At 45.7% G+C, this 26420-nt stretch overlaps 1 protein-coding gene and 1 long non-coding RNA gene across 7 annotated transcripts in view; both read left to right on the top strand.

Annotated features, from left to right (window-relative positions):
- The window catches only part of CEP89 (centrosomal protein 89), a 70569-nt gene that overhangs the window by 7382 nt on the left and 36767 nt on the right, over positions 1 to 26420 (top strand). For 3 of the 6 annotated variants that reach the window (XR_009256081.1, XM_058708233.1, XM_058708229.1), the window contains exons 3-10: positions 1824 to 1982; positions 5467 to 5647; positions 8405 to 8512; positions 15537 to 15639; positions 20985 to 21013; positions 22074 to 22116; positions 23548 to 23772; positions 24956 to 25098. Coding sequence is in view for 5 of the 6 variants with exons in the window: in XM_058708233.1 (XP_058564216.1) it covers positions 1824 to 1982; positions 5467 to 5647; positions 8405 to 8512; positions 15537 to 15639; positions 20985 to 21013; positions 22074 to 22116; positions 23548 to 23772; positions 24956 to 25098 (991 nt within the window). In the remaining variant the exon portion in view is untranslated. The remainder of the gene's footprint in view (positions 1 to 1823; positions 1983 to 5466; positions 5648 to 8404; positions 8513 to 15536; positions 15640 to 20984; positions 21014 to 22073; positions 22117 to 23547; positions 23773 to 24955; positions 25099 to 26420) is intronic. The other 3 variants (XM_058708230.1, XM_058708231.1, XM_058708232.1) reach the window with 3 other exon arrangements.
- LOC131499831 (uncharacterized) lies at positions 8661 to 10251 on the top strand. Its single transcript, XR_009256082.1, has 2 exons — positions 8661 to 9869; positions 10098 to 10251. It is a non-coding gene; the product is annotated as an uncharacterized LOC131499831 (long non-coding RNA).

The raw sequence follows: 26420 nt of genomic DNA on the forward strand, positions 1-26420 counted from the left end.
ATTTTGGATATTTTCTCTTGTTTTGCTTTCAACTTTACTAATCTTCTCTTCTGCAGTGGGTAATCTGCTGTCCATCTCACCCAGTGTAATTTTCAGCTTATGAAATTCAAGTCTTTTTTAATAATCTCCCATATTTCAGGGCACCTGGGTGGCTCAGTCGGTTAAGCGTCCCAACTTCAGCTGAGGTCGTGATCTCACAGTTTGTGAGTTTGAGCCCTGCATCTGGCTCTCTGCTGTCAGCACAGAGCCCACTTCAGGTTCCTCTGTTCCCCTCTCTCTGCCTCTCCCCTACTGGTTCTCTCTCTCTCAACAAAAGTAAACTTAATAAAAGTAATCTCCCATGTTTCTACTTAGGTTTTTGAACACATGGAATCTAGTTCTAACAACTGTCTTTGTGTCCTTCTCTGCTAATTCTAACATATGTGTTCAGTTCTGAATGGGTTTCTATTCTTCTCATCATTTAGGGTCATGTTTTTCTGTCTCTTTGCATGCCTTGTTATCCTGGATTAGACACTGTTCTGAGTTTCGCCTTGTTGTGTGCTGGACATTTTTGTATTCCGACAAATCTTCTGGAATTTTGTTCTGGGATACAGTTAAGTTACTTGGAGACTGATTTGATCTTCTAGATCTTGTTTTGTTTTTTTTTAATTTTTTTTTTTTTTCAACATTTTTTATTTATTTTTGGGACAGAGAGAGACAGAGCATGAACGGTGGAGGGGCAGAGAGAGAGGGAGACACAGAATCGGAAACAGGCTCCAGGCTCCGAGCCATCAGCCCAGAGCCTGACGCGGGGCTCGAACTCACGGACCGCGAGATCGTGACCTGGCTGAAGTCGGACGCTTAACCGACTGCGCCACCCAGGCGCCCCTAGATCTTGTTTTTATGATTCATTAGGTACAGCCTGAAGCAGTGCTCAATCTAGGGCTAATTATTCCCTGAGGCAAGACCTTTCCAGGTACTGTACCCAGCGTCCTGTAGATTAATAATTCTTTCCCATCTGTCTGGTGGGAACAGGCACTGTCCCCAGCCTTGCGTAAGCAACTGGCACTGATCGTCTAATCGTTGTGGATGGTTCTTCCCCCAGGCTTGGATAGTTTCCTCATACTCCCACACTGAGGAATATTTTGTGAACACTCAGGGGGCTGTCTGCAGATTTCCGGAGCTCTCTGTGTAGCTCTCTCCTTTCCAATACTCTGTCCTGCGAATTCTGTCTGCTGTGCTGTTCCCGGATCCTCACCTCCGTCTCCACAACTCAAGAGGTCCGCCTGGCTCCGATTCAGTTCTACCTCCCTGTGCCGTGACCTGGAAATTCTCTCAGGAATTAAGCTGACATAACTGTAAATCTGTTGTTTTGTTTTGCTTTCTCAAGTGGGAGGGTAAATCCATTACTCTGTCTTTTCAGCATTGCAGTTTTGAATAATTTGCGAGTATTTTTAAAATGCCTTTTGAAATCTTTTTTATCTTATTCTATCTCCCTGTTTTGTTTTGGTTTTTTTTCTTCCATTCTGATCTTCCATTTTAATAGGAAACTGCCTGAGTATAGATTCTCTGAATTAGAGACCTGGACCCATCTCCTGTGAGCTAGGAAATCTTGGACAAGTCATTTATATTTTATGAGAAAATGGAGATGACAGTAATATCTGTTGGCGTGTTAATGGAATGAGGTTGTCTGATGGCACATAACAGACGACAGGCGCATGGTCTGTAAACACGCACTAAACGTAGAATAGAAGGTCAACCTTCATTCATTCTTACGTCCCGTCGTCAGCCTTCAGCTTGCAGGTTTGGGTGTCACCTTCTCACTGGGATGTTTTTGTCCCTAGGTCTGCCCTGGCTGCAGTCATCCTCACAACAAGCCTGACAGGCCGGACCGTTGCCATTCCTCAGCCTCGTCAGAGATCCCTGTCTGAGAGTGACGCGACCTCTGTGGACAAGGACAGTTTCATCGAGCCCTATGCCACCACCTCAGAGCTGAGGCTTCAGTAAGGACCATATTGCTGGCTCTCACTTTTCTCCGGGTGGAGGAGAAACAGCTCGCGTGTGCGTGTGGTTATGACTGGAGCTTAGTACTCAGGTTTTCTTTTTTTTTTTATTTTTTTTTTGTTAACGTTTTATTTATTTTTGAGACAAGAGAGAGACAGAGCATGAACGGGGGAGGGGCAGAGAGAGAGGGAGACACAGAATCTGAAACTGGCTCCAGGCTCTGAGCCATCAGCACAGAGCCCGACGCGGGGCTCAAACTCACGGACCGCGAGATCGTGACCTGAGCTGAAGTCGGACGCTTAACCAACTGAGCCACCCAGGCGCCCCAGTACTCAGGTTTTCGTCACCAGTGTCAGAGGGACACTGTCCTGGGGCATTGATTGCTTTCGAATCATATCAGAATTTTCTCTAGGGTGGCTCTTGTTCAGTTATGGCTTGTGAAAGCCCTGGTTGTTTTCATGGACGCACAGAGCCAGTGAATTCAGTGCTGCCTTTCGCCCTTCACGGGACTCTCTCTGTGCCACAACCTAGATGGCGAGAGTTGTCACCCACCGCTTCTCATGTGTCTTCTCTCTGAGCGTTCACACTGATTTTACCTTCATTGGCACCTATGGACCTTCAAGCATCATTTTCTCTGGTGCTTGTACTGGATGAGAGCCAGCATAGGGCTGGGGGGTTTCCTCCTGAGGCAGAGAGCGTTGAGGACAGAGCTGAGGAAGGTACAAGGAGCCCCTGGGGCTGGCTCAAGGGTTTGCGGGGGATGGTCAGTGTGGGGCTGGAATGAGCTTGCAAGACAGAGAAGAGGGAGCATAACACCTGTGAACAGCTGAAGGAAGAAGTTTGTGGCTGAGAGCACTTGGGTAAAGTGGGGAGTCATTCAAGATGGCCTGGAGGGGTGGGCAGGGGCCAAGCTGGTGATACATTAGGGGTCCTGTTCTGAGGTTTGGTGTCCCCCTCCCGCCACCGACCCAGGAGCCGCAGGAAGAAAGACACTGAGGGCTTTAAGGGCTTATGAGGTGGGGTTGGGGATACATGACCAGATTTGCCTTTTATCTGTCGTGTTTCTTCAATTTTGTTTTTGGAAGTTTTTCTGCGTACCAAATATCGTATATTTTTGATGTGGTAAGATCTATCAGTCTTTGTAGTTTCTGGCGGTATTGTGAAATCTAGAAAGATCTTTCCTATTATATAAATGCTCACTTCCTTCCTTCCTTCCTTCTAGGACATGTTTATGTTTTTGGTTTGTACATTTTAATCTTGACTTCATTTTGAGATGTTTGAATGTAGCCTGTATTTCTCCTGGTAAGAATTAGCCAAATAAGAACTAAAGATGAGGAAATGATCCTAAGCTTCACTAGAAAGAATAAGCAGATAAGACCATCAGAGGAAATCCAGAAAGGAAGAATATGACTGTGGGGAAGGGCTAGATTAGCCACGTCATACTTGATTTTTTTCTAAGTTTATTTTTATTTATTTTGAGAGGGAGATAGAGAGTGAATGGGGGAGGGGCAGAGAGCGAGGGAGATCGAATCCCAAGCAGGCTCTGCCCTGTCAGCACAGAGGCCTCCTTGGGGCTCAAATTCACAAACCATGAGATCATGACCTGAGCCGAAGTCCAGAGTCGGATGCTTAACCGACCGAGCCACCCAGGTGCCCGACCACATCACATGCGTACTTGAATTAGTGAAAACAGGACCGGTTCCATGATGGAGAAGTGCACGTGGATGCCCTAGGGGGCCCTGGTGTTTGCCTGTGACTGTGTCATAAAGGCAGCCCCACAGAGCAAGGGAAAGGAAAGGATTCGACGGTATAGTGATTAGCAATGGTAGAAAAAAAAAAATCAGCCTCGAGCCTTGCCTAGTTCACAGCCCAAACAAATTCCTGTTAAGTGAAAGGATTAATCTGCGCACACACATAAATAAGACCACGAAATCCTATGCCAATCTTGCCAATCCTTTCAGAAGGAGATGCCTGCCTACTATGCACTTCTAAACTAATAATTTCGAAGGTAAAAAAAGTGTTGTTTAATCATCTGCATGTTAAAAAAAATTCACATAGCCACAATGGAGTTAATAGAATAGGAAAAATATTTGCAGTAAATAAAAAGTCAGGATTTTAAATTTATAGATAAAAAAGCAATTTCAAATTGTAATGGACATACTAGAAGCAAAGTATATGAATATATACATAATATATATGTATAGTTAAATAATTAATATAATTAATTATATATATATATAATTATGTATATATAATGTATATATAATTATATATAATTAAATGTATATTGATTTAAATATACATTTAATCATATATAATATAATTAAATATATTAATTAATATACATTTAATTATGTATAATATAATTAATATAATTTATATATAATATAATTTAATTATATTAATTATATATATATTTAAATTAGAAGCAAAGTATATAAAACCAATATATGGAAATGTATTACTTCAGTTAGAAATGCAGATTTATACAGTGAGGTTTAACTTCTTTTGGCCAGTTTTGGAAAATTGTTACTAATGTAGTCCCAGGTTGGGGAGTTGATTGGTGAAATGATTTTGCGCAGTAAGCTTGTAGACCCACCAAATAATCCTACCATTTGACTCAACAGTCTACCATACGGTTATTTGATTCATAAGACTAATACTAAATACGGAAGAGATTATCTGCACATAGATGATCATTCCAGAATTATTTATAACAGTGAAAATTGGTGGGTGGAGGGGTGGTGGTGGTGGTGCCTGACTGGATCAGTCAGTAGAGCATGCTGACTCTAGATCTTGGGGTCGTGAGTTCGAGCCCCGCATTGGGTGTAGAGCTCACTAAAAAAACCAACCAACCAACCAACCAACCAACCAACCAACAGTGAAAGTTGGGGGAAAAAAACCCTAAGTACGGGGAGTGGCTGACTAAACTGGTGTACCTACGTGAGTCTTACCTTTTAACATCTTGACTTTAAAAACATGTTGCCAGTGAGGCAAATCATATATGTATGCAGTGATAGGAACTATAAAAACCTAGGTAGGAAACTAGAAATGCTGAGTGTCCAAAGAGATGGACTAGTGGATGACTTCCTCCTTTAGCTTCTGTATATTTTGTAATGTAGTTGTAATAATTTTTTTTTAATTTTTTTTTTTTAACGTTTATTTATTTTTGAGACAGAGAGAGACAGAGCATGACGGGGTAGGGTCAGAGAGAGAGGGAGATACAGAATTGAAACAGGCTCCACCCGGGCTCTGAGCTGTCAGCTCAGAGCCCGACGCGGGGCTCGAACTCGCGGACCGCGAGATCGTGACCTGAGCTCAAGTCGGACGCTTAATCGACTGAGCCACCCAGGCGCCCCTGTAGTTGTAATAATTTTATGGCAGGGACTTGGAGGTAGGGCATCTAACACGTGTCTATATACCAATGTGAAACGTTAAGTGGCTTGCTTGCTTGTTTATTTCGCTCTCAACATTGTAATACAGACCAAATTGGCAGAATGAGACAAGAAGAACTTCTTTGCCGTCCTTTGAAATGCTGGGCTACGGGGAGGAGGATTCCGACACACACCTGTCGTCCAGCTGCATGGACTCGGCTGATGTCGGCACCCGCAGGGAAGAGGGAGGTCTCGGGGAGGCTGTGTATGCCGTGCCCCACAGAAATCAGGTATTTGTCACATTCCAGAATTTCTTCTGCACCTTGACGTTAACTTACCGTAAATTGTGTAGATTAGGAAGGATTTGCTTTTCTGTCTTTTGTATTGGCTTTTGTTTGGGGGCTGTTTCTCTTAACGTGGGCAGTCTCATTTTTGATCTGGTTAGGCTACAATCTCCAACTCTTTCCTTTATCGTCCAAAGACAGGTCCTCCAGAGGCAAAAATAATCATCTTCACATTCTTAATGTAGATTTCCATCCAGTGCTAGAAAGCAAAGCCTGCTCTTTTCCTTGCCCACCCCCCTGCCCAAGCTACTTTTCCGATCACTTCTCCAGTGTTGCCACGCACGTCGCAGCCTTTCTTTAAATTCATGCGTGACAAGAGGAACATCGCCATTTGTCTCTGTAGTAGCTGGCATTCTCTGAGCGCTTACCATGTCTGAGTCTCTGTTCCAAGCTCTTGTGTGCACATATCCCCACTGCCTCAGTGAAGTAGATTGCATTTATGGCACCATCACACAGTGGGAACTGAGGCACAGAGGTTGAAGGGCCCCGTTCCTCCACCACTGCCCGAGCTGCTCTGGTTTCAACTCCAGAGTTTGGGGAACTGGATGGTGCCATTTCCTTCGTGGCAAAAGATAGCACTGTAATTTCTTTTTCTTTTCTCTTTTTCACTGTCACTATGACATGTGTTCAGAGTGACTGTATATACAGATTTGCAGCATCAGATTATATTCATATTGATTATATTTCTATGGATTGTGCCCCACTGTAACTGAATCACATGTTCAGTGGCCCTAGGGAGCTCATTTGGAGGAATCCTTATGTGGGCATTTCATGAACTAACTATCACTTGCTAACATAGGCAGACTGTAACATGCGGAGGGAGGTACCTCTACAGCAAGGAGTCCCGGAGCAGGCAGCTGGCTGCTGAGCCCAGAGGAGATTCTGCTGCGGGGTCCACAAGGCCCAGGGGAGGTCCCACTGCCCCTCAGTCTGCATGCTCTCAGGCCAGCATTTTGCACTGAGGTTACAGCTAGAGTTGTATCAGTCAACTATTTGGGGAAGTGAAGCTTGCTACCCCGTTTCCCATAGAAAAGAGACTATAGCGACCCAGGCAACCTTCTGTGTCCTTAGCAAGACAGATGTTTTATTTTGTAGGCACATCTGTCATGGCTGCTTCAGGACCCATGGGCAATAGGGAAATAATTGTTTTCATTTAAAATTTGAAGACTAGAGCAAGTCAGCTAGCAATAATCAAGAGTTGGTGAGGATATAGAGGAACCATCTAGTTCTGGCAGGGCAGGTGTGTGAATTGGTATCATGACTTCAGAAAGCTGTTTGACATTTCAGTTTATATTAAAGCTGAACAATGTGCATTTTCTATAGCTACCAGCAAGGAAAAAAATTGAAAAGTAGAAAGTAATATAACACATTAGTGTTCTCATTCTCCAGAACGATCAAGTAATGCCATCTTATCTTTCCTTGTTTCAAATTTTTTAAAAAGAAATGAAATTACAGTTAGGGTTGAAATCTTCTTTGTCTCCCTCCCTGGAAGGCCATCTGCTCTTGGATTTGGAATACATTCTCAAAGTCTGTGCTTTTATTCTTTATTTTATTCTCCAAATAAGCGTCAGCACACAAATACAGTACAATTCTTTTCTTATAGCAAATAGGTCACCATACTAAACCAGTCATTCCGTCTCCAAGCTTTTTTCACTCAGCGTTACAGTTTTGAGATAAATCCACCTTAATTTTTTTATCTACCTACCTACCGATGAACACTTGGGTTGTTTCCTCGCACATTTGGTACATGCACCTATGTGTGCTGGGTCACACTAGATACTGTCAGATTGTTCTCCAAAGCAGTTGTTTTCTTTTGCTTTTGCCTTCCCACCAGCAGCATATGCATGCCAGTCGCCATGTTTCTGTACGTCCCAGCCAACAGGAAAGCCTTCCCTATACAGCCCAGGAACCAGAGATGGAGTGTTAGGAACTGATCGCAATTGGAAAGGGTCATCATAGTCTGTACATTGTCCTGGCCGGTTGCAGATGGCAGCAATGAAAGGGCCCTTTAAGCTGGAAAGGGATCTCAATTTCCCACAGACTTACAATTAGGTAGGTGGGGGAGGGTTGCAGGGGCTAGACAATAGGTGGAGAAAGACACATTGACATTTTCTGAGCATTTAATGTATGGTAGGCAGCTTATATGTACCATCTCATTTACTTCACACCCTTGGTGTTAATTAAGTATGTGAAGAAACAGGGTAAGTGACTTGCCCAGAGTTACCCAACCAACCATCCAGTAACAGAGGCAGGATTCAGACCAGGGCGGCCAATTTTCTCTTTTAGAATTAAACTTTGTGTTTATTGTCCTGTGCCTGTTGAGAATATTTCTTAGACATAAAGCTTTCTTTGAAACTGGCCAACTATTCTTAATTTTATATGATTGAAGTATGTATCTTTGGGGGAAAAAAAATGGGTGTGTGGAGCATGTAAGACTGCTATGTAACCACTAGATGGCAGCAGCTATGAAGGAGATACTGCCTGTGGGGTACATTTAATATTAAAAAAAAAAAAAGTAAAATTGCCTTCTCTGTATTTACATTCTGTAATCTGATGTAAAAATTTGATTTTATCCTTTTTTATGAATCATTCTTACTTCCTTTAAAGTAAACAGTTTTCAAAACTAGAAAGATAAGGAAACAGCAACCCAAATCAGGCAATTTGGATTTAAATCTGTACCTCACGCCTCTCTCTGTGTTCCAGGGTAGTTTGGGCAAACATCTTCATGGGAAGTGTGCACCCGCCCAGAAATGGCCTAACATGGAAAGCAAGTCTTGTTTTCAGCAGTTTTCTTACTGGTGCCACCCAAAAGTAAGGCTGCAGGGGAAGTGGGGTGCGTGAATTTGTGGTCAGTTCATGCGATGCTAGCATCCAGTGGACAGAACAGTGCCATGGGCATTCGGAGACCTGAGTTCAAGTCCCCGCTTCTCTACTTCCCAGTTGTATGGCTTGGGTAAGTCAGATAACCTCTCTGCACCTCCGTTTCTTCATCCTATAAAGGACTGTGTTAGGGAGGACGCTGTCTTTGGGCAGGCCAGTAATTTAACATACAGTTACCAGGTGTGCAGTGAGTACCAGGCATTGTGCTAGGTGCTGGAGAAGCAGTGTAAGGCAGAGTCCACGGTCACACCATCACTAGTTAATCAATCACAGTTACGATAAGTGTTACAAAGGAAGGGTACAGGGGTATAAGACCATTTTGGGGGACCGCCAAGGGAAACAGCCAAGGGACGGGAAGGAGCTCCCCCCTGCTTGCTTCTCCCTTTGAGGTCACTTGATTCTTCTGCCTGACGCCTTGGTAGGGTCGTTCTTTGTCTCCGCAGTTCAGCAACTTCACCAGAATTAATTGTGGTGTGTATTATTTTCTGTCCTTCTCTCCTAAACTTTAGTTTGTTATTTAATTCTTCAGACAGAGATTTTCCTCCCCCTTTTTTGTTTTCAGGGAACATTTCCATCCCTATGTTAATGTTATCATCTATTTGTTTCATTCTCCTTTGGGAACACCAGTTATACATTTGTTGGCCATCTTTTGTTTGTCTTCCACGTCTGTTATGTTTTCTGTGGTCACTTGTCACTTTCTGTGATTTCCTCTGCATACTCTCCTCATCTCTCTGTCAGCTCTTTGTTGTTGTGTGTTATTGCTTCTAGAAGTACAGCTTTTACTTCCTCTGTTTTGAATTTATTTTTCCTTTTGGTTTTTAGTTCTCCAAATTTACTTTTCACATCTTTTGTTACCTTATCACTTCTCTTGATCTCATGTATCTCTTCTTTGGGTTCTTGATATCAGTGTGTGCTGTCCTTCATCTCTTGGAGAGAATAGAGGCTGGATTCTGGACAGTAAAGGCAGGCTCTCCACTGGTGTGTCCCTTTAGATTCTTCTCCCCTCACCTCTGCCCTATGGGAATGACTACTTCTCATGGTCCCATCTGCACCCTTGCTCTCATTGCAGCCATCAGAGCATCACTGTGGACCTTTGTGACTGTGATGCTTTGTGGTTTCACAGGGGTCTTCATGCCTGAAGCCTGAGGAGGTTCAGCAGCTTTTGGCATTTTCCTTCTCTTCCAGATTTCCTAGATTTGGTAGCTGTTTTCTGCCATTGACTAAGCTTTTTTTTTCTTTTCTTTTTTGTCCCCTCCCCCTCCACCATTCTTCTGATTGCTTTCAGTAGGTTTTATTTTATTTTATTTTTTTTTTATTTTTGGGACAGAGAGAGACATAGCATGAACGGGGGAGAGGCAGAGAGAGAGGGAGACACAGAATCGGAAACAGGCTCCAGGCTCCGAGCCATCAGCCCAGAGCCTGACGCGGGGCTCGAACTCACGGACCGCGAGATCGTGACCTGGCTGAAGTCGGATGCTTAACCGACTGCGCCACCCAGGCGCCCCACTTTCAGTAGGTTTTAAGGGAGGAGAGTGTAGTCTAAATGCCTTGTTACCATTTCTGAGTAGAAATCATGGATAGGATGTTATTGAAGCTCTCCTGTCATCATTCTTGCTATAGTTGTGTTTGTGGATTTGCAGAGCATCTTGTCATAAAGTGCCATATATTCACTCACTTGTTCATTTGTTCATCCAACCACCCACCAACAAACTGATATTTGACTGTCTGCCATGTGCTTGGATGGAAGCCCAGAGAGGAACCATTCATGCAGGGGTAAACCAGTTCTCTCTAGAAACTTGTGGAGGCCAGGGACTAGTGGACATTCTACTGCTGCTGCTGCTGTCAATGATGAGGAATGTCCCCCTTCTCTCTCCATAGTTTTCAATTTCTTTACATTTTTCTTTTTGTTACATAGGTAATGCATGAATACATGTTTCTTACAAAAGCTGTGGATAGTGCACTAAAGTGGCAGCCTGCCCTAAGACCCTGCTCTTATTCCAACCCTCCTCTCCTCTCCAGCAGTAGCCCCTGTGGCCACTTTGAAATCTGTGTCATTCTTTCAGCTGCAAAAATGGAAGAGACAAACATAAGGTTTAAATAATAGACATTTAACTCTCTGACCTAACAAAGGCAAAGGGCAGGAGATTCTAATATTGCTTTACACACCTATAGAAAGCTGGTGCCTGAGATACCCTTGGCCTCCTTTTTGTGGTCACCAGTGGGTGTAGTGGGTCCTGGTCCCAAACCAGAAAGGAAGAAGTGGGGTAAGGGCCTTCTCATTATGTTGCTCTGTATTTATCAGGGAAGACATTTTTTTCCAGAAATTTCCCAGCAGGAGTCTCATTGGTCACATGCCCATCCCTTGACCAGTTACTGGCTCAGGGGAAGAGGAACCCATGCATCGTACCCTAGAGCTGAGTCCATTTTTGCCAAACCAAATCAGGAATCTCTTAGCAAGGGAGAAAGGAGGGCGCTGATTACTGAGAGGCCAGTGCAGCAGTGCCTGCCTGCTGTGGCGAGACTACTGCGGCCTCTGCATTTACCCACACATGCCCACGTGCAGACGGAGATACACCCATTAGTTTATGTGCATGTGGATTAATGACTCTGCTCTACCAGTACAAGCTCCTCTGCACGAGCATCATCCCCATCGGTAGCAGGAGAAGGCCGGGATAGCAAGTAAGGCACAAGTCTTCACTCCAGCCAACGTGCAGAAGCCACCAAGAGAGTGAGCCCTGCTTTCTTCCATTGTAGGGTCTCCTCCATGCAGCAGGTGAGGAGGCATGGATTCCCAAGCCCTTCGTCCAGCATGGTGTTGGATCTCCAGAGGTCCTTCCACCTTGCAAAGCAGAATTGCCCCTTCCAGAGTTAGTTCTTGGTTCCCCGCATGTTCTTAGCACACCCTTGCCTTGACTTTGCTCCGAGGCGGGGCTTGCTGGACCCTCATGTTGCTCTACTTCTGATGAGCATATAATGCGTCTCAGGTGGGCTTCTTCCCTTAGCATCACTGATGTGAGGAGAGGCATCTGGGATGGTGGCCATGCCCCATGGGCTGGGCCCTGTGTCATCCAGGTTATCTCTGCTGGAGGCCAAGGAATAGTGGGCTCCCCAACCCACTAGTAAGGTGTCAACAGCCATCTCACTCTCGAAGCCACGGGAATCCACACTGCAGTTTCCTTGCTGTGTTGGCAGGTTTCCTCCTCTGAGTAACAGAAGGCTTCTGACATCACAATCGGTTGTGCATGTTTTTGAACCTCATCTGCATGAAATTCTAGAACATGTATTCTTTTGCATCCAACCACGTTGTTACTTATGTATAAGCTTAAAGCTGTATCGTCCTGATAAATTGAAAATTTGGTCACTATAAAGGGAACGTTTTTATCTCTAAAAATGTGTTTTGCTTTAACATCTATTCTGACATTCTCCATGGGTTTTTTTGATGTTTGCACGGTCCATTTTTTTCCATCCTTTCATTTCAACCTTTCCCTATCCTGAGATTTATCTGTGTCTTGTAAACAGCATATAGTTTTGTCTTTTTAATGTTTATTTATTTTTGAGAGAGAGAGGGAGAGAGACAGAGAGTAAGTGGGGGAGGGGCAAGAGAGAGAGGGAGACACAGAATCTGAAGCAGGCTCCAGGCTCTTAGCTGTCAGCACAGAGCCCGATGTGGGGCTCAAACTCATGAACCATGAGATTATGACCTGAGCCAAAGTCGGACACTTAACCAACCAAACCACCCAGGCACCCCTTAAACAGCATATAGTTTTTTTTTTTTTTTAATTGTTTTTTTCAACGTTTTTTATTTATTTTGGGGACAGAGAGAGACAGAGCATGAACGGGGGAGGGGCAGAGAGAGAGGGAGACACAGAATCGGAAACAGGCTCCAGGCTCCGAGCCATCAGCCCACAGCCTGACGCGGGGCTCGAACTCACGGACCGCGAGATCGTGACCTGGCTGAAGTCGGACGCTTAACCGACTGCACCACCCAGGCGCCCCAGCATATAGTTTTTTAAAACAAGTTTACTGAGATATAATTCACATACCACCCTATTCCTCCATTTATACACTGCAGCATATACAGTTTTTGGTAAGCAGGTTTGCCCGATTTTTTCTTTGCCTTTTTACCAAAGCATTTAGTCCTTTTATATTTAAGGTATATATGGATATATTTGAATTTAACTTTGCCATCTTTATTTTTTCCATTTGTCCCTTTCTTCTTTTTTTTTTTTTGTCTTCTCTTCTTTGAATTGATGATTTTTTTCAGTTCAGTTTCTTTCCCTCTACTGGCTTGCAAATTATACTTTTCCCCCCTAATGATTACCCCAGTAATTATAGCTTGTACACTTTCCTCTCTAAAATCTGGGGTGCCGGGCCGCCCAGGAAGAGAACGAAGGAGGCTGGTATGTGTGCTGCAGGCAAATGAGGAAAGGCTGTTCCCGGCATCACTGAGGTCTGTGCTCCCACTGGGCTGGCCTGCCTCTTCCTTCCCTTTCTTCAATACCCAAACAAGTTTTGTTTTAATTACCAAGGAATTTAAGAAATTATTCAGGGGCACCTGAGTGGCTCAGTCGGTTAAGCGTCCGGCTTCGGCTCGGGTCACGATCTCACGGTTCGTGGGTTCGAGCCCCGCATCGGGCTCTGTGCTGACAGCTCAGAGCCTGGAGCCTGTGTCAGATTCTGGGTCTCCCTCTCTCTCTGCCCCTCCCCCACTCGCACTCTGTCTCCCTCTGTCTCAAAAATAAATAAACATTAAAAAAAAATTAAAAAGAAATTATTTAAATTCATACTTTTAAATTAGAGTGGCTTTTAGGATATTGTCACAAATTCTTTAGGCCTATTTATCAATGTATGAAATACTCACAGAGGTACATAGGCCATAAATGTGCAGCCCGGTGAATTTTTACACAGCAGCTACCACCCAGATTAAAAAGAAAAGAACGACATTACTAGGACCCCAGGAGTTGCCCTTCATGACCGAGAAGAGGCCACTGCTTCACCACTGCCTTGACTCCAAGAGCTGATTAGCTCCTAGAAAATCACCTTCGATTATTTTTGCCTACTCTGAAAATGATGGATTTCGTCATTGCCCTATGTATTGTTTAGAACATTTGAGAGTCTTCTGTTGTGCGTGGCGGTAGCTGGCTCACTCTCATTGCTTTGTGATGCCCCGTCGTGCACCGCTAACATTCAGTGACTCGCTTGTTTTGCTGTGGCTCTTAGGAGCAGCGCTGCGGTAAACAGTCATACGTATACGTACGTATTTCCAGTGGGCCTGTGCTGCTAACAGATGCTCATGTTCTGCATGGGTATAATCTAGGGCACACATGGGGCAGCCTTAGCACTCGGAGACTAGTAGAGAGGCCGGCATATGAGGCCCCTTAGCACTTTCCCATCTCCCTGATAATAGTCAGCTAATAAATCTTTTTTTTTAATTTTTTTTTTAATTTTTTTTTTTTTAACGTTTATTTATTTTTGAGACAGAGAGAGACAGAGCATGAATGCGGGAGGGTCAGAGAGAGAGGGAGACACAGAATCGGAAACAGGCTCCAGGCTCCGAGCCGTCAGCACAGAGCCCGACGCGGGGCTTGAACTCACGGACGTGAGATCATGACCTGGGCCGAAGTCGGACGCTCAACCGACTGAGCCACCCAGGCACCCCTTTTTTTTTTTAATTTTTTAAAAATGTTTTATTTATTTTTGAAAGAGGGAGAGACAGAACATGAATGGGCGAGGGACAGAGAGAGAGGGAGACACAGAATCCAAAGTAAGCTCCAGGCTCTGAGCTGTCAGCACAGAGCCCGACGTGGGGCCCGAACTCACGGACCGTGAGATCATGACCTGAGCCAAAGCCGGACGCTCAACCGACTGAGCCACCCAGGCACCCCACCTAACAAATCTTTGACAGGGTAAACAACGCCGTCGGTTCCCAAGAGATAAAACCCAAGAAGTCATTTCTTTTTTCTTTCTTCGAAAGCTAAGTAGAGTGGGATACCTGTCTGCATCCTGAGCTGGGTCACCTTAGAGCCCTGCTCCCAGAGCCTGGTGGGCCGAACGGCCTTAGCTCCTGGCTCTGAAATGCCCCTTCTCGTGGACATCTCGCCCGTCAATGCTGCCACTTCTCTGTCAGCCTTGGGGACGGCCCTCCTGTGGTCTGCAGCACAGCAAAGCCCAGCTGACCACATGAGCACGATTCCACCGAAGAATCAGGATAGCAGAAGGGACCCCAGCCCAGAGGGCGCCCATCGTAGTTTGCTGTAGAAGACCTGGTCACCGCCCTTCCCCCTGAGCAGCCTCTGCTGCCAGTGGACTGTCTCATGCTCATCACGAGGTGATCCCGGTGGGACTGTCTCACGCTCATCACAAGGTGGTCCCCCTCCTGTCCCACGCGTCTGTGAGGGTCAGCTCCGCAGCCCTGCCACCACTTATGATACCTACATAGGACGCCCTCACGGACAGTGGGGGGGAGGCTTCCATTCTCTCAGGAAGCAGCATTTACAGTGGACTCAGAGCCAGCAGGTGTAGCGGACCTCTATCCCAAACGGTGGCCTGGATGAGGATTCTCCTCATCAGGGTTGGCAGCGCTCGGCCCACGTAGAGCTGAATAACACACCGTCAGCACCCGGGTAGGGTGGTACTGGGTGCTGTGCCGGGCAAGCCGGGTGCAACCCCCCTTCCTGGGTTGGCCCCTGGCAGGAGTGAGGAAGATGGGCACCCGGGCAGCGTGAGTGGGATGCGAAGCTCTCCGTGCCCGGAGCATCATTTGGGTGGCATTGCCTTCTCTACCAGGCTTTTCCCGGGGGACCTGACGTTCCATCCAGTCCTGCCCGGTGTCGTCCTTTTGTCTCAGAGTGGGAAGTAGCAGCGGAGGAGGCGTGGAATAAGACGCGTTTGTTCGGAGGAAGTTTGGTACAGATGGCACTCACCACACGTTCTTTTTGTCTTTTGTACCAAAAAGGTTCCATTGTCACATACGGTGGACAGTGAAGATGAGGAAAATATTTCTGAGCAAGATGAGTTTCCAGGCTCACCTCTTACACCACGGCGTACACAAGAAATAGGTAAAAAAAAAAAAAAAAAAAATGTGTGGCAATAAATATTGGTTAATGTGTCGAACCTAGAGCCATTGCACCCCTATACCATGTTTCTTTGATTCTAAGTAGGAATGTTCAGAGTTTTGTTTTCACTGGAGATGCGTTATTCCGTGGCCGGTGGCCTGGGTGTTAGGTTGTCGTGAATGTACAAGGTGCTCACTTTGGAGTCCGTTCTGTCCTGTCCGTTCTGTTCGCCGTGAGCAGACAGACGCGGGGGAAGATTAAGGCTCAGGCTGTAAGCTCTATGCCCTCCTTCCTCCCGTGCCCCCCGGTGCCTGCTGTTGCACGGGGTGGGCACCCGGTGGTCTCCAGGGGATGAACGAGCGAGGGTGTCTTGTTCACCCAGCCGTCTCGGGTCCCGGAGCAGGGCGTGGCCCACAGCGGTCACAGCGTCACTAAGGGTTTGTTGGATGAATAAGTGTGCAGGCACGTTTGTGATACAACTCTGTGTGTCACCAGCCGTCTGTGTCTGGCTCATTTCGCACACTGCAGGAACGCAGTGCACGGTGGCCACAGCAGGGAGCGGCCGTCAGCTTCCTAAGAGGTGGTTTACATGCAAGTGAGAATTGTGCCTGGTGCACAGCGGGCTCCAGTAGGTGCTTTGTCAAGACGTCCAGAGTCGATTGGGCTCAAGGTGACTGATTGGAAAACAGAATGCCAGCCTCGTCATACCTGGACCAGGAAACACCAGTTGGTCAGGTGGCATGTTTTATCCCTGTGGGAAAATCTACATGAATATTAAATTTACATAGAAATTGTGTCTTTTTTAATTATATAAATAGTACTTTCTCACTGTAAAAAAAAAAAGACTTGAAATGCAGACATACATAAAGTTAAACACACGTGATTGTACTGCCATAGATAATTTTAACCACTTAGAATGTATATGTACGTTAACATACACGTTATTTTGTTACCTGCCTCTTATCGTACACACCTCCTGAACAGCTCGCTGTGTTTATACGTGTCCATCCGTTTTCTAAGGTCTGTGTTGCCTGTGGGCTGACATGTTATTGTGGTTCAGAATCCAACCAGGAGACAGAAAGCACGTGGTGATTTGAACAGGGAAAGTTAAATATGAAGAATTATTAAGTATAACAGGATTGCTTACAAAGCCATAGAGAGAAGTCTAGAGAATACAGCAGGAGCAGAGGGAAGAGCCGCTCCCACTACAGTTAACGTAGAGCACGCACGGGAAGAAGCACATTTGGAGAGTCTCCCAAGGCCCAGATGCCACACTCGGGGTGGGGCAGCTGCTGCCCACCGGCTGGTGGAGAAGTTAGCTGTGTTGTGGTAACAGAACTCACTGGAAGGAAAGCTGCCCTCTCCAGGGGAGTGCCAGATGCCACCCGTGGGGAAGTTGCTGGCTGGCCACTCAGAAAAAAGGGAAGGAGGGAGGAGAAGAGGAAGAGCAGAAAGGACACAGAGAAGGAGGGAGACAGCCCTGCAATGAGGCACCCAAGCCCCTTCCTCCCCTGTGACTCTCCAGCGCCCTCTGCTGATGAGGCTTATCATTGCGCCACCTGGCAAGGTCTAGGTACTGCAGTTACAGAAGGCGGGCAGTGGGGGTGGATTTGGAGCAGAAGGGGCAGTGATAAGGGGCACACTTGGTAACGTGAACTTGGAGCACAGGTGATGGCCGGGAAGGAGTGCACGTCCTGCAGTAGGTTTTGGTTTGTGGCGGACGCTTACGAAAAAGGCTCCACATTTGCCCCAAATTCTAATTCGGTGGCTCTAGTCTGGGGCCCAACATCTGTTGTTGTTTTTTTAATGTTTGTAAATTTTTTGACAGAGAGAGGGTGCGAGCAGCGGAGGGGCAGAGAAAGAGGGAGAGAGAGAGAACGTGTCAGAGCCTGCTGTGGGGCTCGAGCTCATGAAGCGTGAGATCACGACCTGAGCCGAAACCAAGAGTCGGATGCTTAACCGACTGAACCACCCAGGTGGCCCAGTGTCTGTATTTTTAAAAGCACTTTGGAGGGGCGCCTGGGTGGCTCAGTCGGTTAAGCAGCCGACTTCGGCTCAGGTCATGATCTCGCGGTCCGTGAGTTCGAGCCCCGCGTCGGGCTCTGTGCTGACAGCTCAGAGCCTGGAGCCTGTTTTCGGATTCTGTGTCTCCCTCTCTCTGACCCTCCCCTGTTCATGCTCTGTCTCTCCCTGTTTCAAAAATAAATAAAACGTTAAAAAAAAAAATTTAAAAATAAATAAAAAAATAAAAAAATAAAAGCACTTTGGAAAGTGTGATGTGGGCGATGCTTGGCAACACGGGAGAATCTCTGGCTTTTAGTGGTTTGGGTGTTGATTCTGTCATTTCCTGGTAACGAGAGGCTTGACTAAGTTACTTAACCCCGCTTCTGCACAGTCTGAGTGCACCTCTAATCAGATGCTTGCAAGGATTAAATTCAGTCACAGCGGGAAGCACAGCCCCCTCCAGAAACACCAGCTGATAATTATTGTCTACAGGCTGAAGCCATCAAGCTCACCGAGCCTTGCGTGCCGTTCCGCACCCTAGACCTGCCAAGACCGGGCACTGAGGTCATGTGGTTGAGACACCAGTCCCTTGGCCAGAGCTGCCGGGTTCATGGGCATCATCCCCTGCCCTTCTCTGATCCCCGTTGTGCCCTCCACCCCACTGTGCTTTCTCTCTCTGCTCCAGAGTCAGATGTGGCAAAAGACAGCTCTCTCCTTTCCCTCACTTGACTGTGTCTCTTCGGTGCTGGTTGTGTCTCCATTATTCCCCCAGACCACTGACCTTCATCCTGACAGACACAGTGGATGGTGTTGTGGCTTCATCTTACGTGACTTCTCGGGAGCGTTCCACACAGGCGATCGCTCTCGCCGCCTTAAACTACGTCTCTCCCCTGGCTTCCTGACCTCTCCCTCTCCTTGTCTCCTCTTGCCTCTTCTGGGTGCCCCTTCCTCATCTCCCGTGTAGGCTCATCTTCCTCTGCCTGCCCAGGAAAGTTGGGGTCTCCAAGGCCAGTCCGGACCCTTTGCTCTGCTAAGCAACCACCCTGCCCCCTGCTCCCAGTACATACCATTTGTTGTGTTACACCCGGCAGATCCATGTGTACATGCGGAGTGCCTGCTATGTTTTGGGACCATGGTAATAGCAGCCAGGGCAGTCTTTTCAAACACGACTCTAATAGTGTCCCTGTTGCCCCCCGTGAGCCCCCACACCCTTTTTATTCAGATCTCTTCATTGGTTTCCCTGCCCCTGCTGGCCATTCTCCAGCCACTCCAGGGTTCTTTTATTTCTTCTGATGTCCCCCTTCCTACCACCTAATGTCTGTTATATATAAAGGAAGTGGAAGGAGGGGTTGTGTGTTTGACTTTTTATGTTTTACGTGTTCAAATATATCTGAAAGGAAGAATACCCGGCTGATGGCCACTGGGAGGGGAAAGGTTCAGGGGATTACGATCATGGGGGAGTTTTGGGTTTTCTGCATTATTAGAATTGTTGACAGCAAGGCCAGGTTCATGTGGCATGACTAGGAAGATGGGATAGTACCTAGCATGGCATCTTGTATACAGCAGGACGCCCGGTATTGGAGGCTTTTGCTATGATTTGAATAGTTGATACCAGTTGCCTGGCAGATTGTAGAAATGAGAAGGGCAAGGAGTCTGGTCGTGGTTTTGAGAAACGATCAATGAGGAAACAGGAAACAAACTATATCCACAGGGCCCAGTGTACTGTATATACATTACCACAGTGAACTCGGGTGATGCCAATTCTGGTTCTTTTTCTGAAAAATTGGTGACTGAGATACAACAGAGATGATTAGTTTCCTTAGGAAAATAGATGAGTTGTCCTTTAAAACTTTTTATCATGAGAACTTTCTTTTTTTTTTTTTATTTTTTTTTAACGTTTATTTATTATTGAGGGGCAGGGGAGGGGTAGAGAGAGAGGGGGAGACACAGAATCCGAAGCAGGCTCCAGCCTCTGAGCTGTCAGCACAGAGCCCGACGTGGGACTCGAATCCACAGAGCTCGAGATTGTGACCTGAGCCAAAGTCGGTCGTTCAACCAACTGAGCCACCCAGGCGCCCCTATCATGAGAATTTTCAAACGTACAAAAGTAGAGAAAATAGTAAGCTGAATTCTCATGTACCCACCATCCACCCTCTACAGCTGGTAGCATCCTGCCATTCTTCATGAATCCCCTGCCCTTCCCCAACTTTGCTTCCTGAAGAATTTAAGGGGGGCGGGGAGCATCCAAGATTCCATTAAATATGAGGGCAGTAGGTCTGAGGCAGTATCGTGTGATACCAAATGAAAACCATCACAAAGGTTATTTAGAATGCAAACTTTTTTTGTATCAGTTTACATATTTGCTCATCAGATGCTCACTTACTATGTGCCAGAGATGACAGAGCCACAGGCCCCTCCCCTCATATTGCAGCTTTGGGGGAAGGACGCGCAGATGGGGAGCCGCAGTCTGGGGCACTGAGGGGGGCTGCAGGGGCAGCACAGTGCTGGAGAGCAGTTACCGCTGCAGCTCCAGAAGGTGGCAGGCACAATAGGCTTCGTGAGGCCGGACTCCAAAGGACAAGGCGGGATTTTGTCCCATGCCCCAGTCTAGGCTGCCCTGGGACATCTGATGGGAAGTTTAGTTACAAATAGTGGGTCAATATTGTTCAGGTGCTGGTAATTGTAATGAACCAGGAAATAGATTTACAGTCCTTCGTGTATCTTTAAGCACTTGTGTCTGTCTTTCTGAATTCTATTAGTTCTAATTTATTTTCATCCAGCTATTTCTGCTCTGTAAGTTGACTGTAGAAAGCTAAGAACAACCGACTTTTCACTACATCAAAGGGTGCGGGCACCCTAGGGCATAAGATTACCTTCCTCAGGAAGTACCTTAATCACAAATGTGTATCTGTAAATTAAAAGCGATTACTGGGCAAGATTTGCGGTCCTCTGTATCATCGAGGCAGTTTGCTTCAAAGAACAACTATTTGACCAGGTCAGATGCTACTTGCAGGCAGAGGGGAGTCAAGCCTCAGCACCTTTGGGTGGCACATGTAGAGAGAAGAGGGGATGGGGGCGGTGTTGGAAAGGTAGGGGCGGCTCAGAGTCACTCCGAGGAGTTTGGCCTCGGTTCTGCCACCATGTGAGCCAACGGGGTGCTCCAGAATTAACAGGATAAGGAGAGAAGCAGGTGGGTCAGGCCCCCTGCCTTGCCGGGGGAGGGGGGGGCGCTTGTTCGTCTCATCGGTAGAAGCCAGGCTCCTGCGATCATGCTCTGGTGAGTTGTCAGATGTCTTTGTCTGCTTTTAAAACGTTTTCCTCTTCCTCTCTCTTCTTTTAATCAGATGGCAAACCTCCGGTTCTGAATTTAACGGTAAGATTCATTTCTTTTTTTTTTTTTTTTTTAATTCTTAATGTTTATTTGTTATTGAGAGACAGAGAGAGAGAGACAGAGCATGAGCCTGGGAGGGGCAGAGAGACAGAAGACACAGAAGGATTCAATTTTTAAAAACCAATTTTCTCAATAAATTGAATTTCCACCATAATTTTAAACAACTTTTGTGATTTGTAGGGGGGATAACTTCCCTTACGAGTCTTTTCCCATTAAATGTTTTTTTAAATACTTGTGAAACCTGAAGAAACTCATATTTTCCATAGTTTAAAAATGAATGTAACATTTTGAGAGGTTAGGAATGAATAGATGATAACAAATTTGCAAGCATGGAAATAGGGTTTTGTTTTTTTCTTTTTTACAAACATGGAAATAGTTTTAACTTAGGTTTAAATCCTCCGATGCCATAGGAATGTAAAAACTAAAGATTTCTCAGTAGAGTTCATTTCATAACCTTATCTACTTTTTCGGCAGAAATTAGAAACTTCATATCAGATTGATGTGTATTGGAAAAATGAGCAAAAGGTCAAAGCCTTCCCTTTCCTCTAAATTTTGGTCAAAAAGGAAGATCCTACGCTTTTCTCAGCACTTTGGAAATGCGCTTCTCTGCAGCCAGTGGGGTCTTTTTGCTTTTCCCAAGGAAAAAGAACCCAGTTAGAGTTCCCTCTAACTGGTCGGCACCCGCAGCCCCATCTCGTGTTTCCAAACTTGAACTGACGGCCTGTCCCTCGTGAGACCTACATGTGAAAACATGGTGGCTGAACTCACGGGGGAGAGTCGGGAAGAAAGGCCGAACAGGACCTCCTTTACTGCCTCCTAGGAGGCACCAGGAGGGGAAGACCCTTAAGGTTTAAGATTCGGCTAAAAGAAACAATGGATATTAGAGTTTCTAAAGCTGCAGCAGGCTACAAACTCCAGGAGCCAAAGTGCAGGGAAAGAAGCGCATTTAATTATGTGATAGACAAAAACCCAGCTGCTCGTGCCAGTCTGTTTTTAGGAGATGCTAAGTACTCTTAATTCAGTACTGTGTTTCCTTCCCTAGGATGAAAAACCACCATTATGTGAAAAGCCTCCACCGTCCCCAGGTATTTGCCTTTTAAATTTAATTATGGTGAGCACCTTATTATTGTAGAGGTTACCCAGAATTATCTTGTCTAAAATAAAAGTCACTTCTTTCCCCCATACAAGCTGTTGCTTCTGTCCCATTACTGTGTTTGGGAAGAGGAGGCACCTGTTGATCTTCCACCTGTGCCCTAAAAGAGAGGGTCCAAGTGTTCAGACATTGAATGGTAGGTGGATGTCGCCTGGGGATGTGCTCAGGCACTGGGAGGCCAGTGTTTGCAAATCGGGGCCACTTTGTGTCCCCGCCGCCTGCCAGGGCAAGGCACAGGCCGGGAAGCCGCCACCTTTTCTAGCTGACCTCTCCTGGCATGTTTTCAGCTGTAGTCTCCATCTGCCATCCAGTCTCCAATGTTTTATTTCTGAGATGCCTCCGAGTTGCCCTCTTGTTTTCAGTGCACCTGCAGAGTTATTCATTTCTTAGACTTCCCTTCCATGTTCTAGCGACTGGATATGCGTGTATCAGGGGTCAGGGAGGCTATCTGGAGCCACCAGTCCTTCCGCTAGCCCTTGCCTGCCCCCTGGGGTGGCTTCTGCCTCTAGCCTCTGTCCATTCAGAGGCATGCCCTGGGCCAGGGAGCACATTGCAGTCCTTAACCTCCTGTGACCTCCGTGAGCATCTCTCTGCACGGAACGTCGCTCTGTGTTCTCCCCCAATCTCTCTTGCTACTCCTTCTTAAAATCCTCCATGACCTCTGGCTCCTCCTCTCCCTGGTGCCCACAGGCTGGTGGCTCCTCCGTCTCTCCAGCTGAGTCCGCCTTCAGAGTGGGGCTGTGTCCTAAACTGAGCTTGACTTACCCGATGCATCTGTGTCCCTTGTCAGGCCGAGTGTCTTTCAAGCCGCAGGTCTTGGTAGCCCTCCTTGATTTGCCCTCACTGCCCACACCTGGTCAGCTCTGGGCCTGTCCCTCTCTCGTATGTCCCTTCCTCTCTGCCCTCACTCTGGGGCCCTCTGGCCTCCCTGCCTCTGGACTGGACCTCATTCCTGTTCACTTTCTTCACTGCTGGCCCCAGAGGCTCATGTGAGAATAGAGCCTCTACCTTTTCACACCTCTGCCTAAAAACCTTTTCTGGCTCCTGGCAGCCTGCAGGACAGAACCCCTACTTTACACATTATGATATGCATAATGGTATGCATATGATATGCATATCATATGCATATGATATGATAAGCCCCCCTCGGCTCCTGCCTCTCTCCCTGTGGCCTACTGTGGCCTCAACAGACCACCCACTCTTTCTTGTATAGGCCGTTCTCTTTGCAGGGACTGAAGAACACAGCATGAAGCTGGACATGAAGAAGTGACTCACATGGTTTTGGAGATAAAGTCTCTTATAATTTTGATGTAAAATTGTAAAAATCAATATTTAAAAAAACTTTTTCCTTGTACCTTTCCAGATATAACCGGTAGAGCACGGCAGAGATGTTTAGAAATAACCAAAGAGAAGTTCCAGGAAATAAAAGAAGAAAACTTGCATCTAAGCAATGCAAATCAAACCCTTACTCTTGAACTTAACATAGTAAAACAAGCATTGAAAGAACTACAGCTAAAACTGAAAAGAACAGAAAAAGAAAATCGAAAGTTGAAAGAGGCTAAGAAAGCATCCTCTCAGGAAGGTGGGGGTAATAACTACACTGTTCTTTTATTAAAGGAACAGACAAGAATTCACTTATTTTCTCATTTATTTGAAAGTTACTATTTTCTGTTGTAATATTTGCTGATGTTAATGTTTTTATTGTATTATAATATTTAAGGTTCTGTTTTTTTAAGTTTATTTATTTTGAAAGAGAGAAGAGAGAAACAGCATGTGAGCTGGGGAGGGGCAGACAGAGAGAGAATCCCAAGCAGGCTCTGCAACTGTCATCACAGAGCCCAGTGCAGGGCTCGAACTCACAACTGTGAGATCATGATCTGAGCCAAGATCAAGAGTTGGACTGAGCCAGGGGCACCTGGGTGGCTCAGTTGGTTAAGCGTCCAATTTTGGCTCGAGTCACGATCTCACAGTTCAAGAGTTCGAGCCCCGCATCAGGCTCTGTGCTGACAGCTCAGATTCTGTCACAGATCCTGTGTCTCCCTCTCTCTTTGCCCCTCCCCTGCTTGTGCTCTGTCTCTCTCTCTTTCTCTCAAAAATAAATAAACGTTAAAAAAAACAGATTTGGACTGAACCACCCAGGCATTCCCTGAGGCATATATTTATTTCTACAGCTTTATATTATTTGTGCTGTTACTTTGTGGAATCTATTTTCTTTTCTTTTCTTTTTTTTTTTTCTTTTTGTTTTGTTTCTTGAGAGAGAGAGAGAGAGAGAGAGAGAGAGCAAGAGAGCGTGAGCAGGAGAGAGGGGCAAAGAGGGAGGGAGAGAATCTTCAGGGCTTGATCTCATGACGGTCATATCATGTCCCAAGTGAAAATTAAAAGTTGAATGCTCAACCAGCTAAGCCACCCAAGCACCCCTGGAATCTCTTTTCTGTTATGCTTTCTAAAAGGATATTGCTATTCTATGGGAAGGTTATTAGTTCTAATAAATTTTACATTTATTTTATGTATATCATTTGAAACAATGACTTTTGCTTTCTACAGTTTTCATTTTACTTTAATTACACATGCATAAACTTCCAAAACACCGTTGACTCTTCAGTGTTAAAAAAAAATTTGTGACTTTTATTCATTAATACCTATATATCTGTCCTCCACTGCCTCTTGTGAGCCTAAAGAGAAAAAAGAGCAGATGATTGTAATTTATGTAAAATCTTGATCAATTTGATGTAAGTTCTTCTAATATTAAATTCTTTTTTTTTCCCCCATAGTCGCTGCACCTGAGCTACTTTGTCTAAGGAAACAGGCTCAAGAACTAGTGGATGAAAATGATGGGTTGAAAATGACTGTCCATCGTTTGAATGTAGAACTGAGTAGATATCAGACAAAATTCAGGCATTTATCCAAGGAGGAGGTAATGTTTTCAATTTTAAAATATCAGTTTTCTGATTTTTTATTTTTCAGCCTTTGCTGTTGAATTGCTTTCCATTCTTGAAGGGTTCATTTTTTTTTTTTTTAATGTTTATTTATTCTTGAGACAGAGACAGAGCGTGAACAGGGGAGGGGCAGAGAGAGAGAGACACACACACACACAGAATCTGAAACAGGCTCCAGGCTCTGAGCTGTCAGCACAGAGCCTGATGCGGGGCTCGAACCCATGAACTGTAAGATCACGACCTGAGCCGAAGTCGGACGCTTAACCGACTAAGCCACCCAGGTGCCCCGAAGGGTTCAGATTTATTATTATTTGGTATAAAATGGCACATCCAAAGCACAGTCTTTCGGGGGACCTTTCTATGTCCTCCCTTCTGCCCTTCCTTCCCCTCCCCCTTTCTCAAAACAAAAAGCCATAAAGGTTCTTTGTAAAGAAAATTTGGGGACAATACAAAAGCAAATAAAGGAGTAAAAGTCCTTGTCTTCGGCTCCATTCTCAGTCCTGTTCCTCCAGGTATAGCTGTTGTCTCTTGGGGTACAAACTTTGGAAAGAAAGCAGACTAGTTTTCACAGGTCCCCCAAATCACCTGGCTCTCATAGCCAATGGGACTTGGGCTCATGATTCCCACAGGACTAGCAAGCAAAGCAGCAGTTCTGAAATAGGGATGGTGCACACAGGTGCAGCTACTCACTGGGCTCAGCACAGGGGGAGCAGGCAAAACACCCACCTCCCACTTTTCCCTGGAAGGGGTTTGACCTCCTACTTTCCCAGCTGCTGCCTGGGGTCTGGCTTCCAATCAGCCTGCATCTGGGTGCTAAATACAGCCTTCCCTTTTGGGAAATTAATGAGTCTTGGTATGCCCTCAACTACTGGGAGCCACTAAGAACAAAGACAGTGGCTTGGATAATCACAGAGTTTTGAGAGGCAACCAGGAGCTCAGGCCAGGCTGATTGATGAGGCTCATCTCTTATACTGGACCGGTCTGTCAAAACTGGGAGAGGTAGGCTGTTTTTCCTAATGTACAGAAACCAACACAGAGAGTCCAGGAAGATGCAGGAAAAAGGGAGTATGTTCCAAACAAAAAGATCAGAGATTGATTTTAATGAAGTCCAGGTAAGTGATTTACTCAATAGAGAGTTCAAAATAACAGTGATAAAGATGCTCACTGAGGTCCAGAGAGCATGAACAAAGTGAGCATTTCAACGAAGAAATAGAAAAAAAATTTAAAAGTACCAGACAGAAAGCATAGAGCTGAAGACTACAATAACTGAACCAAAAAAATTCAATAGGGGGGTTCAACA

The sequence above is a fragment of the Neofelis nebulosa genome, chromosome 17 (assembly GCF_028018385.1).
Source record: "Neofelis nebulosa isolate mNeoNeb1 chromosome 17, mNeoNeb1.pri, whole genome shotgun sequence".
Classification (NCBI taxonomy): domain Eukaryota; kingdom Metazoa; phylum Chordata; class Mammalia; order Carnivora; family Felidae; genus Neofelis; species Neofelis nebulosa.